This window comes from Gekko japonicus, unplaced genomic scaffold (genome assembly GCF_001447785.1).
Source record: "Gekko japonicus isolate JY-2015 unplaced genomic scaffold, Gekko_japonicus_V1.1 scaffold1601, whole genome shotgun sequence".
NCBI classification, from domain to species: Eukaryota; Metazoa; Chordata; class Lepidosauria; order Squamata; family Gekkonidae; genus Gekko; species Gekko japonicus.
Genome location: NW_015160258.1, coordinates 146,165 through 160,588, shown reverse-complemented (window position 1 = coordinate 160,588; position 14,424 = coordinate 146,165). Strand labels below are relative to the sequence as shown.

Sequence of the window (14,424 nt, the reverse complement as noted above, 5' to 3'; positions counted from 1 at the left end):
GGATTCAGAGCGGGTTTCCTACATCCTAGTGTGACACTCTTTAACGGGCTCTCCTTTCCTCTCTTTGCCCTCATGCTGTGGTGAGCTTGGTCCCAATGGCTAGGAAATCTTGAAAGTGTCTCTTTCCTAGACTGTGAAAAACCCATTGTGAAGAGATTTTCCCAGTAGTCTCATACTTTGACCGCCATAAGATTTATGTAGTTTTACACCAACAACATCAACAAAATCACACATTTGCTAGCTCTTGTAAACAGTACCACTTGGAATTTATATAGACGAATAAATTCTTAACACTGTTAATGATAACTGGAAATTACTCAGTATAAGTCAAGAGAAATCCACAATATGATACAAATGTTGCCTGAGTTAACAGCAAGCTGACAACCACATGTGCGTGCTGAATGGTAATTGACTGTTTACCCTCCACCTGAAAATGGTTTTATACCTTCGTGGTTCAGGACTTGTTTCACAGTAAGGAGTCTTCGTGGAGACTGTTCGATAGTTTCAAACATGGCACTACGGTTCATTAAAATAGTTGGAGACCTATCCTTACAGGAGATTGTGCTGGTTTCAGCTCTCTTCGTTCCACAGCTGGTACTCCAAATGCTGATTCCTATAGACAACAGTAGAATACTTAATTTTGATTTTTAAGTGGTGATGCTATATGTAAGTTGCAGGTCATCTGCATTAATACTAGTATTTCAAATGGCATCCTCAAAATTGCATTAACATTTTTGTGGCTGTCAGTCTCCTGTAATGGCCTACCTGAGGGTGTTGAATGAAGGATAAGGGAACATACTCCTCCGTGGTTTGGGGAGGGTGAGTAACATTCATGGCTGACTATCAATGGTGGTAGAACCATAGATGTGGACCTGCTTGCCTGATAACATGCTGGCAGAGAGACTGAGGTTTTATTTGTTATGAATATGGTGACAGTGACCTGTAGGGGGGTTGGGGTCCTGTAGTAATTAGCTTTGCATAGATTCTAGTCACCTGAAGTAGGGTCTTTGTAAATAGTGTAGTATGCCTCCACCTAATGTTTCAAAGATTGGATGACGATCTGGTCACAGTAGCATCAACTCTTATTTGCAGTGCTTCTGCTGGAGCTCATTCATGTGAGTAGGTTGCCAGTCTATCATACCCTTTCAAACATTGTGCTTACATTAAGTGGCTCTGTAGAGTCAACTAAGTGGGCTTGCCCCTTTGTTGGAGCCATCTCCTATCTGCATTGAAATGACCCTTAATGGTGCAGAGCTTCTTCTCCAATGGTGGTGGGCTTGTGACATTGAACACCCATGTGCCAGCTATGAAACAAAGGCCTCTAAAGGCTATGATACAATTGGCAGAAAAAGCAATCCACCAATACGACAGGAGGGACAGTGCTAGGCAGTTATTTGGCACATTATTTCCCAATTGAAGTCCACCAAGGGCAATGATATTACCTTGACTATTATAAAAGGAGCTGGGATGACTTCTCTTCCAGTATTTCCAATCTGGTCTCCTGTTTTCTTTCAGTCTGGGCTTATCAAAAAGGGTGGAATCTGTGTTTACCGCATGATCTACCATTGGGGTCTTGGCCGGATGCTGCTCTTCACTGCTTGGAGAGTCTGAGGAGCATGAAGAAGAGCTGGATGTGGCAACAGCTGGTAGGTCTTTTGAAGGACCTTCCAGTGCTAGTTGTTGGGGGAAGAGCTTCCTGCTTAAATCTTCTTTAATACTTCTCAGGGAAAATTCAGCTGAAGAAGGCTGGCCCAACCAGCCTCTGGGTTTAAGGCAGCAGCAGGTATATTGTCTGTGTGCAAGCAGAGAGCACATATGATGGAAACAACTATGGGAAGGAGAGATACAGGGGCAATACGGCCACTGCCCTTTCAGAAGACCCTCTAAAGTACATGTGTGCATGGAAGCTGGTGCTGGCCTACATGAACAGATGCGACAGCTAGCCTGGTGACGCTGGCCTTCAGAGCTCTTCCTGCTGGTGAGAGGCATATGAATCATCTCCACAACCCTTTCCCACTGTGTCGGTGGAATCCACAAGGCCACACCCAGCGGGACGCTCACTTTCTTGCCATTCCAAAAACTGACCGTAATTTCTTCGTTTTCTTTGGCTGTTCAGGAGAAAATATAAGCTGCATTTAGAAAGGGTGCCACGTTCTTCAATCAAAGCTAATTAGGGTTGCCAACCCCCCCGGTTTCCAGGGGTCCCCCGTTTTTTGGGGGGGTTCTACCCGCTGCCAGCCAGATGGCCGGCGGGGGAAACCCCACCCCCAACACCCACAGCCACCCATCTCTCTCCCTTTAAGTGTGTGGAACCCATGTTTCCTCATCGCCGCAAGCTTGCAGGGAAATGCCAGCTTCGTGCTCTTAAAAGGGAAACGCGGCTGCTCTTAAAGGGGAAACGCCGGCTCCTGCATTTAAAAGGGAAACGCTGGCTCCTTTAAGTGCAGGGAACTGCTGTTTCTGGAGATCCGGCGCACGGGCGGCGGGGGGGGGGGCAGACGTCCCCAACGTGGTGTCATCACGTCGGGGATGCCCCGCCCCCTCCAGGAACGCCCCCAAAGTCCCCCGCTGGGGGTGGAAGATGGACTTGGCAACCCTAAAGCTAATGTTATTTTTTTAAAAAAATTGCCATCAAGTCAAACTGACTTCTGGCAACCTCTAGTGGGGCTTGAAGGCAAAGAGGCATTCTCAGAGGTGGCTTTCCGTTGCCTCCCTCTGCATCACGACCCTGGTATTCTTTGGAAGTCACCCTTCCAAATACTAGCCAGGGCCAGCCCTGCTTAGCTTCTGAGATCTGATGAGATCGGGCTTACCTGGGCTATCCAGGACTGGGCTCAAAGCCAACGTTCTTGATGATTAACTTTTGACTGCTAAAATGGTTATGCTTATCAAGCCACAGAGCCTGACCCCTCTATTCCAGTCAAGAAGACGCTTGTGATGATTCAGTGCCTATTAGTAGCATTATTCATCTAATAGTTACAAAACGTGCTCCAGTTATAACAGTTTGGACGCAAGCAATATGTTTCTGCTAGGTGCAAAATGACCATTAAGAAAAGGTCACGATGACCATGATTTAAGGCTGTGGAGGCAGAGCACAGCGCGTAGTTACTCTTAAGCTGTCAAGCCGCTAGTGCAGGCGGTAGTCTAAACTTCTGGAATTAACTGCTGTATATGAGTGGCTAGAACGTGTCTGAAGTTTTAGGGTGTGTCCAAATGGTGAACCAACTGTGGATGTGTGCTGACACCTTCCCTGGTCAGATGTGCCGCCTTCCTCAGAAGCGAGCCCTTCTTGTTTCTAACAGAAATCTGCTGCGTAGTTCTCATCAGTTGTGCCTTGGGTCAGTCACAAAGTCAGCCTCTCCTCAGCCACCTCCTGGGAAAAGTGCTGATTGCTATAAAGGAGTCCTCTCTCCAAAGCAGCCATTTTCTCTCTCATCTGGAGATGAGTCATCATTCCAGGAGGAGCACTCCAGCTCCCACCAGGAGGTTGGGAATCCTGCCTATGCAACCTGTGCGTGTGTCTGTAGAAACGTCCATAAAAAGCTGGATCCTCTGAAAAGGGAATCCAGGACAGAAGGCTAGACTGTCAGTACAGGGTATGTGAAGGAATTTAGTGACGAAACATCCAGGAGGTGATTCTAGCATTAGCATATCTGTGGCCCTGGTCACACAGGCCAGATATCGCGGGGGGGGAGGCGTGGCTAATTGCCCCGGCGCCGTTTGATGCACGATTACGTGATCAGACGCGCCGGCGGCACACCACGAGTCCATCCCTCGGAGCCGGCAGGTGAACGAGGGACCGGAGGGGAATGCAGCGTGCTGGCGCGATCACACCACGGGTGTCTGGAGGCAGCCCGTGGCAAACGTTTACTAATACCTTGGAGGTACCAGTTTTTTAAGGTGCATTGTTGGCGGTAAGCCACCAGTGCGCTCCACTTCCCAGATGTTGGTGTGTGATCGCGCCTGGATAACCCGCCCACCATCCGTGCCTCTCCCGCGGCAACTTTGCCATGTGACCGGGGCCTATATTTCCTTTGTGTTGCAAAGCTGTCCCGACATGACTTTACCTCTCAGGGGATCCCTGTGTTCAATTCCCAGAATGACTGTGCCAGGGCCATATCTCTTCTGCTCTGGTTCCCAAGGTGCCATCACTTTGTCGCCTGGCAATATGGAATGTTTCATTCCATTCACATACTCAAGAATGTCGCTGCTGGCTGTCGGTTGCACACAAGTTACGCTGTCTGCTGCAAAGGGCTTGGTGAACTGTACAAGGAATGTTCTTTTCTCACCCTGTGGTCAGAAAGAAAAAAAGAACGGCAAGGAAATACCTCATGGTTAGCGGTGGGGGAAACCGCCCAGCTCTTTTACAATGGCTTTAGGCCGCCAAAAGGAGAAATTCTAGGACTCCAACTATAGTAGGATGAAGTTCTTAAGAGTGGGAGAAAACTGCAGTTACTGCCCTGAGTTTAGATTAGAAAGAGGAGATTATAAAATCTATTCATACCAAAAGCAAGGGATCAAAACAGATGTGCCTTCCTCTAAGAGTGGGTATACTTTTGTCTCCAACATGATTCTCTTCTCTCCCATGGTTCAGGCAGGCTTTGGGCTTTTAAAACATTTAGCCCCATACATTATTTATGTTTATCCATTTAAATGTCTATTCAGTGCCTTTTTTAAAAGCTATGGAAGTAGAACATGAAGCATTGCTCTGTGCGGGGGTAGGGATGGCATGAGATTAAGATATAATTCCTCGTCCACTTGATTTTAGCAAAAGAATGACAAACATGTCCTAGTATGGAAGCAATTTTAGCTATTCCAATGCCGCTGGGTCATACGCAGAAGCAGGTCTCCACATGTGCATCCCTTCCCCTGTTATGAACCCTGCACACAGATACCTGGCCCGACACAAGATCAGGGGCTGTTTGCCTGATCTGTCCTCGATGTCAGATAATCAGTGATTCAGTTTCCCTGTTCTGTTTTTCCCCTGACCTGGTGATTGGAGCTATCCCCAATGACATGTCACCATGCCTAGATGCTGCATGTACCTGAATGTGAACTGGAAGAATTCTATGAATGCCCAGGTGTAGAACTCAGATTAAGTTATGCAAACGTAATACACATGTATGCATGGGTTGTCTGCAAGGAGCATGGCTACCTCACCAGAATTCTAAAGGTAGTGGGGGTTTTTTAAGTGCACTGCCAAATACACGGTACCAACCTGTCAGCAAAAAGTCTAGAATAATCTCTGAGCGACGTTGCTTTCTTAAATACCAAAGTTGTTATGTTTGGGTGTGTGTTTATTTGTGTTTATATGTATGTGTGTGCTGAGTACAGCCTGCCCTGTCTATATAGTCAAGGTAAAGGTAAAGGTTCCCTTGCTCGAAAGCCAGTCGAATCCGACTCTAGGGTTGTGGTGCTCATCTCCGTTTCAAAGCCGAAGAGCCAGCGCTGTCCGAAGACATTTCCGTGGTCATGTGGCTGGCATGACTAAACACCAAGGCGCACGGAACGCGGTTACCTTCCCACCGAAGTGGTACCTATTTATCTACTTGCAATTTCTTGCTTTCGAACTGCTAGGTTGGCAGGAGCTGGAACTAGAGATGGGAGCTCACTCCGTCATGCGGCACCCTGGGTCTCGAACTGCTGAACTACTGACCTTCCACAGCCTGCATATATAGTCAAATTACAGTGTTAATTCCATACATTGTGCTTTGTATAGAGATGGTAATGTAAACATATTCTGGATTCACTCCAGAGTCACTCTCCTTACAGCCTGAAAATCAGGCCTTTCAGACTTGTTCATCTGTTGGCGGGGGGAGGTGAAACAGACAACACTGGCTCTAGCTTACTGATCAGCAGAACAAAGTTTTGTTTTTTAAAGTTTCAAGTACTAACACCCTAAATAACTTGAAAGCTCATTTTCTTGTGTATGGAAGAGTAAAATGGCCAAGTTCACTCACAATAACTGATGGGATACTGTCCCCGGATAGCACAAATCCCCTGTGACACCTGGCATTAGGGTGAAAAATAAAAGATGCAGAGTGTCGGAATACCCCGTCCTTCACTTGGAGTCTCGGAGCGGCTTACAACCTCCTTTCCCTTCCCCTCCCCACAACAGACACCCTGTAAGGTAGAAGAAGAAGAAGAAGAGATTGGATTCATACCCCGCCCTTCACTACCCAAAGGAGTCTCAGGGCGGCTTACAAACTCCTTTCCCTTCCCCTCCCCACAACAGACACCCTGTGAAGTAGGTGGGGCTGAGAGAGCTCTGACACAAACTGCTCTTTCAAGAACAGCTCTGACAGAACTATGGCTTGCCCAAGGTCATACAGCAGTTGCAAGTGGAGGAGTGGGGAATCAAACCCGGTTCTCCCAGATTAGAGTCTGTGCATTTAACCACTACACCAAACTGGCCAAGCGTTCAGAGAAAGATAATCCCAGCCTTGCTACTTGGGATCCTTTATCATAGACAGAATCTGGGACTTTCTGTTTGCAGAGTATGAGCCCTGCAACTGAGCTGTACAATCTCCCCACAATATGATTTCCTGCTTTCAGCAATGCTGACATCGTGCTGGCTTCCATATACTGCCTCACAGCCCTATTAGACAGCCCTATCTTTTCTCCACCAACAAATGGAGTTAAACCGGGCAAGACAAATCACAGTGAAAGCATTAGTTTGCTGAGCTGTGCTGAGTGTCCTAATGGCGTCCAACATATCCTCAACAAATGGTTCATTGCTGGTCTGCCCTCAGACCTCTTGTAGCTTCGCAGTATCGCTGATCTCCTCTGCTTGTCCCGGCTGGCATCAACTATGCTCAGTGAAAACTGAGCCACACAGTGGACGGACCTTCGGGGCAAGAGAGCGCCCCAATTCTCTGGCATTATGCCATCAAAGAGGTCGCCCCCCCAGCGCCCCCTGGCCGGAGCCTTTCTTAAGGCTCACCTGGGGGTGTCACTTGAGGTGGCACCCCTCCGAACCACTGGTGAGCAAGTCGCCTCCCCAGAGATAGGGGAATGCGACCGCCATCGTCGAGCCACAGACCGGAAGTCACATATCCTCAACAAATGAACACTATGCAATAAATAGAACAGAGTTGCATGATGCTGCACTATGGATGCTTATGTCTGCTGTTATCTCTGTCCCTGTATGAGTTTTATAATCATCCGGATCAGTATAATCTTGTGCACCCTTGGTGAACCAAGTCAAACAAAGCTATCTGGAACTGGCCAATTTCTTTCCAATGACGTTTGTAGTGAGTGATATGTATGGACTGAATAATGTCTGTATGCACATGCTAGGAGATACTTACCTCTACCTTCTTTATTATTGTGCCGAGGTAATAATACCCATCAGCGTCCCTTCTTGCAAGAACTGGATTGCCAACCATGTCCAATGATTCCTCCAAATTCTTTATTGCCTTACATGTTGTATCAGGAAAACAGGAGCAACGGTCAAGACACAAGCACCTTTGAATAAAATGAAAGGGTGGAAAGGAAGAATTCTCTATCCATGACTAGAAAAGATATCAGCCTTCAACAGCCAGATAGTTGGTCCAGATGGAATACATTATGTTAGACGTGCCATACTTATTTCCATGTAATCGATGTCCCCGTTCCACTTGAAAATCCTGAGAAGGGTAGCCTCAATCATAGGAGTGTTGAATGGTGAAATAACATTCAGACGAGGAGTTGCCCAGACTATGTTTATCCCTACTACTCCTGAAACCCCTCCCCCCCACAAAAAAATGTTTACTACCTTGTTGGGAAGAATGGTTTAAGAGAGCAGGCAGGATGTGCTAATAAGGAACCACTGCAGATCACACCAGGATTCATTATAAAGCTTCCATTCGTATGTTTAGCTTCAATCGGCATTGCCCAGCAATGACTGTAGCATGGGAAAGAAGACCACAGGTTATCCATTCCTTTAAAGCGCTCACCTACAAAAAGGCATGAGGCATATTAAGCATTTTGAAGAGGGGAAACATGTTAGCAGGATTTAACAATGTGCTGTAATCAATCCATACCATGACTTGTGGGCTTTTTCTTGAATATCACCTGCAGATGCACTGTAACTGTTTAGAATCACTACATTCAGGATGTAAAGCTTCGCGGAGTGGCCGGGACTGATTTATGTAAAGAAAGCCGATTTGAATATCTCCTGGGGCAAAGAGGGTCTATTGTTTGAGCTTCTACAAAAGGATTATAAAGTTTTTATTGGAAAAATAAAGAAAGAAATAGACATTTCTAGAGTTAAATTAAATTCCTTACTCTTGTGGCAATTTTTTTAATGACGTCACACTTCATTGCTGAGATCAGATAAGTCTATTTTGTCTAGAGCTGCAAAGAATGTTAATTGTGTGAAAGGATTATTGGTTGTTAACACTACTGTGAGAGGCACTATCTGGTAAACAGGGTCAGCCTGAAAGACTCTATGAGCAAATAATCTGCAGAGTTTTTGAGTGTTGTTGGGCTGAACTGGAATTTTTGCTATTGCATTAATTTTATTTGTTTTATTTATTTATTTTATTGTATTATTTTATTTAAATGGGTGACCAGGACATACAGGAAAAAAATACCACATGACACATGCATAGATAGTTCTACAAAAACCAGCCTGCTGCAGTTGTCATGGGAGGAGCTTCAGACTTTAATTTATGATGAGAGGCATTTGAGCCAATATTTGTCAAAAAAAGGTGTTACAGCAAACCAAATTACTTGCAATAAAAAGGAATTCCAGCATCAAACAGCGCAAGAAGCAGAACAACACAGCACTCAAGTGGATCTAACATACAGAGAAAAGGAACTTAAATACCAAAATGGGCAAAATTTAGAGCAACATTGCAATCAAACTGATTTAACTTACAGAGAGGAGCCCCTACAACAAACTGGGCAACAGCACTATATTCAACTTGATTTAACCTACACTGAGAATAACAGATCTACAAAAAGTCTGCAAAACTCTGGAATCCTCAAAGTGATAAAGGGAAAAATATACCAGAGAGAAGATGGAACAGAGTCTATGGAATCCTTAACTACTCTACAATTTGAATATAGATGGCAAGCACTAAAAGAAATCCTTTTTACTTATAAGGAGAAAAGGCACAGAACCAAGACTTTATTGAAAACAAGAAATTACGAAAAGAAGAAAATATTTAAGCTCTATAAATGAGATAGGTCTAGGGAACCTTTGTTTCAAGTCTAATTAATTAAAGCAGGTCAGGGAACCTCTCTGTACATGTAACTGTTTAACATTGGTTATAATAAATTTTTCCCCATATCACAAAATTACAGCACACAAGGGTTAAAATGTATAAGCGAAGCTGATATTAAGAATATAAGGTTGTTATTAAGAATGCAGTTTGATACAAGAGACAGGCTAGAAAATTTACTTTTATTGACGTCAAAATACTTAGTATAATTAGAATGAGAAAAGTTTGTGATTATGAATCTGGAGAATGGTATAAATTTAGTTAATAGATAATTTTAGTTTATAGAAGACTATTGTAGAATGTTTAAACAAAAGAGAATTTATCATATTAATTGAGATGCAAAAATTATAGATCGTTGTGATTATGTAATCTTAAGATATATTCATAGCTAGACTTATAGAATAGGATTGTTAAATATCTTGACTGCAAAATATAGATTTGCAAAAATATTAGATGACTAAAATGGTGGGAAAATTTTCATTTAGATATATATGTATGAGGTGATTTAAGAGATAAGACGGTATTATTACTACTCTCGTGTATGTTTGTTTAAAATAATAAAAATTATTAAAAATAGCTTTTGTTCATCCATGTGCCTACTAATTCTATATTTAATAACAGATTCCACCAACTTATCTGATACCAACATTAGACTGACCAGCCTGTAATTTTCCCAGATCTCCTCGGGAACCTATTTAAAGATGGGGGTTACATTAGCTACTTTCCAGTCCTTGGGAATTGAGGCAGATTTTAGTAATAGAATGCATATTTTTGTCAGGAGATCCATAAGTTTACATTTGGATATATCTTGGATATATGCTATCTAAGCCTGGTGATTTGTTCATTTTTAATTTGTCGATTTGTCTGTCAGTTGTAGGACCTCCTATCTTGTCATCTCAATATGACCTAGGTCTTTCAACACCCCTTCAGACAAACACAGCTGACCACCTGGATCTATCCCAGAGTTAAGCTTCCTTTTGGGACCACTATTCCTACCTATAGCACTTCTGTAAATGAATCTATTTCTCTTACATTCTTAATTTTACAGGACTGTATACCCGCTCTGACATACAGAGCCACTCCACCTCCGACCATTCCCTCCGTATCCTTCTGCTATCATTTATATCCAGGAATCACTATATCCCACTGATTATTTTCTTCTCACCACGTTTCTGAAATGCCCACAGTGTCTATGTTCTCCTCTGACACTAAGCATTTCAGTTTCCCAATGTCACCTTGGACACTTCTAGCATTTGCATATAGACATTATAATTCCCCAGACATGTTAACCTTCCTCCTGTGGCCTCCAGACCTTGCCAGGCAGTCAATATTTGTTTGGCATCCTCTCAGTGGCCAGTCCTAATCCATTTCCCTCTAGAACAGTAACAGCTACCCCTTCATCTCTTAGAGATGAGTCATCCTGAACCAGAGACATTTCATCTCCTGTTGGCTTTCCCCCAAGATTTAGTTTAAAAACTACTCTGCAACCTTTTTGATTTTAAGTGCCAGCAGCCTGGTTCCTTCTCAAGACAAGTGGAGGCTGTCTCTTTCATACAGGTCCTGCTTGTTCCAAAAATCATCCCAGTGCCTAACAGACTTAAACCCCTCCTCCCTACACCATCATCTCATCTACCCATTGAGACTTCTGAGAAGGCTACTTTGGAGGTCCTGGCCTTGGGTCTCCTGCCTAGCAGCCTAAATTTTTCCTCCAGGACCACACAACTACATTTCCCCACCTTGTTGGTGCCAACATGTAGCACGACCACTGGCTCCTCCCCAGCACTGTCTACCAGCCTATCTAAATCACACATAATATCCACTACTTCCGCACCAGTCAGGCAAGTCACCATGTGGTCATCAATCACTTCGCAACCCATCTATCTACTTGCCTAAGAATCGAATCACCAAGAGCCCCTCCGCCCAGGGATGGTTCCTTGGTGCGAAAGGATACCTGTTCACAAACTCTAGAAGGGGTCCCTTCTAAGGGAACATTCCCCCTTTCTTCAGCACGGTGCTATGCCAGGAAATGATACACAAGATCCAGGTCTGTCTACAAGGAGATTTTAAATAAAGCATCAAACTTACAGAAAATGCAGGCTAAGTCTCCATCAGCTGGGCCTCGAGCGCTTGCATACACATCAAAGCTTGGCAGAACCCATGATCATATGCATAAATAAAACTAGGTGTCTTGTATGCTAAATGCTGGCTACCAGTCACATAATCATTAATTAAGCTATCCCAAACACCTGGATGAGTCAAGCCATCTTGTACCTGGCGTCCAGTAGGTGGAAGACACAACCCAGACCTTTGAAGATAAGGGCCGCTAACAAGCATGAGAGAGAGAGAAAAGTTCCCTTGGGAGCAGCCAATCACCATTCTATCACAAGACTCAGGGCAACTAAGCACCAGCATGTAACAAAGATGGAGTCATGCAGGCCATACAGGTGCCCTGTTTCCCCTTGACCCTCAGGCTCCCTAACAGTGGCAGGGCTGCCATTCTCAGAGTGGGACTCATCTAACAAGTCCATGAGTCTTATCTGTGTGCCTAACTGACTGTCTCTGCTTCTCCAGGTCAGCCACCTTGGCCTTGAGGGTGCAAACTCATTCATTGAGAACCAGGAGCTCCTTGCACCGAGCACACACCAATGACTTCTGTCCAACTGGCAGATATTCATACATGTTCCACTGGATAGCCCCCAACCCCTGCTGGCATTCTACCTTCATAATTGTTTCTTCTTAATCCCTTTTTAATAAATTTCCTATTTATGTAGATCTTACCCTTTTAGGGACATGGAGAGACTAGTGCTTCCTCACTCTGCTGCTGGACTCACACACCTGCTAAACATGCCTGATTATTCCTTTATTCCAGATACTTTGTCACTGGAGCTGGGACACTTCAGCCCTGGAGCAGGGCCTGCTACCTCGCAGAGTCACAGCTCTCACTCAGGGCTCTGGTGTGCGGGACTCTGTCTCCCCTAACTTAGTTCAGGAAGGTTGGGTGCTGTCTTATGCGTGGCCTGGCAGGTAGGGCTCAGCCCTTCTGTCAGAAGACTGGATGGCCCAGGTATGGGTGGGAGGCCATTGGCCCACTGAGAGATGTCCAGGTGCTCTTAATGGTAAAACTTTGCCCTGTCTGTGAGGTAAATTGGGCTGCAAATGTGTAACTAGCTCAAGGTCACACAGGTCCTTCCCGCACTTGGATCTTGCCAGGTCTAACAGACCTTGGGGGGTTCGCTTCAGCTTGCAAATTAACGATGCAACCACAGGCGCAGCTCCCGGCAGCAGTGGAAATATTTGTTAAAACAGTTCGTTTAATAGATAAAACAGTCTTTACACTCACAGGCTGTATACAGAGCAGAAAACAGCCCTCGTTGAAGCCATTGGCAATAAAACACGTAACTTACAAAGATAAAAATGACCATTCATAAAAGGAAGCTGCAGCTTTTCACCAATCAGTCCTCGCAGCACATTCCATAGCCAAGTCAGCCTGGGGAGGCGATCTGGGATGTCTTCCAGGACAATTCATCACATCAACGCCAAAGAAACTCTGGTGCGTCCTGTAACAATAATACTCCCATCTAACCAAAGCTCCAATTAGATAACGAAGCCTTGCAGCTGCTGGTAATTACCACGGCACACAGCCTCCCCTCCCTAAAGGTAGAATCCTGCCCAAACTTAGGCTCCTTTCTGATCACTGAGTCTTAGCAATTTATAAACTCATTTCTCTCATCTCTTACACCTCCCCCACTCCATCAGCTTGGGGGATACCCATGCTGGTGGAGTCATGCTGTTCACCTGCGGATTCTCGGGTTCATGAAGATGTTAAGTAACTTTTATACCGAATTCTATCTTATGGGCCTATATAAACTTCTGGCCTTAGTCAAGCTCTTCATAACGTCTAGATAGGGAGTCAGCCAGTATGTTGTCTTTTCCTTTTATATATATCACATTGAAGGAGAAGTCTTGAAGGCTTAATGCCCACCTTAAAACTCTGGAATTATTCTCCTTCATTTTGTGTATAAATGTTAGTGGATTGTGGTCTGTTTCAAGATCAAAATGCACTCCCCTTAAATATGTTTTCAGTTTGTTCAATCCTCATACCAAGGCTAGCGATTCCTGTTCCATCACACTATATCTTTTCTCCCTTGGAAGCATCTTACAACTGAGGTATACCACTGGATAGAGACGTCCATCATGGTCCCTTTGCATGAGAACCACCCCTAATCCATTTTAGATGCGTCTGTTCTTACTATAAAGGGTCTTTTGTAGTCTGGATGTCTTAAAATGGGGGCTTGAGTCAAATGTTATTTTAAGGCCTCAAAAGCCTTTTGACAATCCAGTCGTCACTGCACTCTAGTGGGGGCATTCTTCTTACATAAATCTGTAAGTGGAGCAGCTAGCTCACTGAATCCTGGTATAAACCGGCGATAAAACCCACATGCTCCTAGAAAGCTTAGGACCTGCTTCTTTGTTACTGGGGTTGGCCACTTAACTATAGCCTCTACCTTTACCTGGTGGGGTTTGATCTTGCCCCCCCTATTTGGTGTCCTAAGTACGAGACACTGTTACTGGCTATCTGACACTTAGCAGGTTTAATAGCCAGTCCAGCCGTCTGAATTCGTTGGAGTACTGCTTCTAGATGTTGCAAGTGTTCCTGCCAAGTTGAACTAATGATGGCGATGTCATCTTGATACGCCACAGCATAATCAAGGCCCTCCAAAACCTTATCCATCAACCTTTGGAAAACTTTACTTGCAGAGTTGATTCCAAATGGTAACACATTAAAACGAAACTGACCCAGAAAACATATAAATGATGTTCTCTCTTTTGCCCTTTCGGTTAAAGGAACTTGCCAATATCCACTAGTTAGATCTAAGGTGGATATATACTTTGCATGAGCTAATCTTTCCAATGTTTCTTCTATATTTGGGGTCGGGTACTGATCTACTTTACAGAGCTTGTTGAGTTTTCTGTAATCTACACAAAGTCTGTACTGTAAGGGATCTGTCTCGCTCAGCCTCTTTTTGGGTACTATAACTAAGTTACTAGACCACTGAGAAGAGGTCGGTTTAATGATACCCATTTCCAACATTTGTTGGTTTTTTTCCTGATGCGAGGGGCCACGAATTGGGACAGTAGGGGACTTTACTGGCTCAGCATTTCCAGTGTCCAGATCATGTTTAATTAGGTCTGTTTGACCTGGCCGGTTGGTGAA

At 44.5% G+C, this 14,424-nt stretch overlaps 1 protein-coding gene across 1 annotated transcript in view; it reads right to left on the bottom strand.

Moving 5' to 3' along the window:
- Window positions 1-416: 416 nt before the first annotated feature.
- Window positions 417-14,424, bottom strand: part of LOC107113287 (chromosome unknown open reading frame, human C11orf16) — a 15,464-nt gene continuing 1,456 nt past the window's right edge. The window contains exons 2-8 of the mRNA XM_015414601.1: window positions 11,481-11,532; window positions 7,757-7,937; window positions 7,311-7,467; window positions 4,068-4,290; window positions 1,923-2,108; window positions 1,443-1,607; window positions 417-613 (exon numbers count right to left, since the gene is read on the bottom strand). Coding sequence (XP_015270087.1) covers window positions 417-613; window positions 1,443-1,607; window positions 1,923-2,108; window positions 4,068-4,290; window positions 7,311-7,467; window positions 7,757-7,937; window positions 11,481-11,532 — 1,161 coding nt within the window. The remainder of the gene's footprint in view (window positions 614-1,442; window positions 1,608-1,922; window positions 2,109-4,067; window positions 4,291-7,310; window positions 7,468-7,756; window positions 7,938-11,480; window positions 11,533-14,424) is intronic.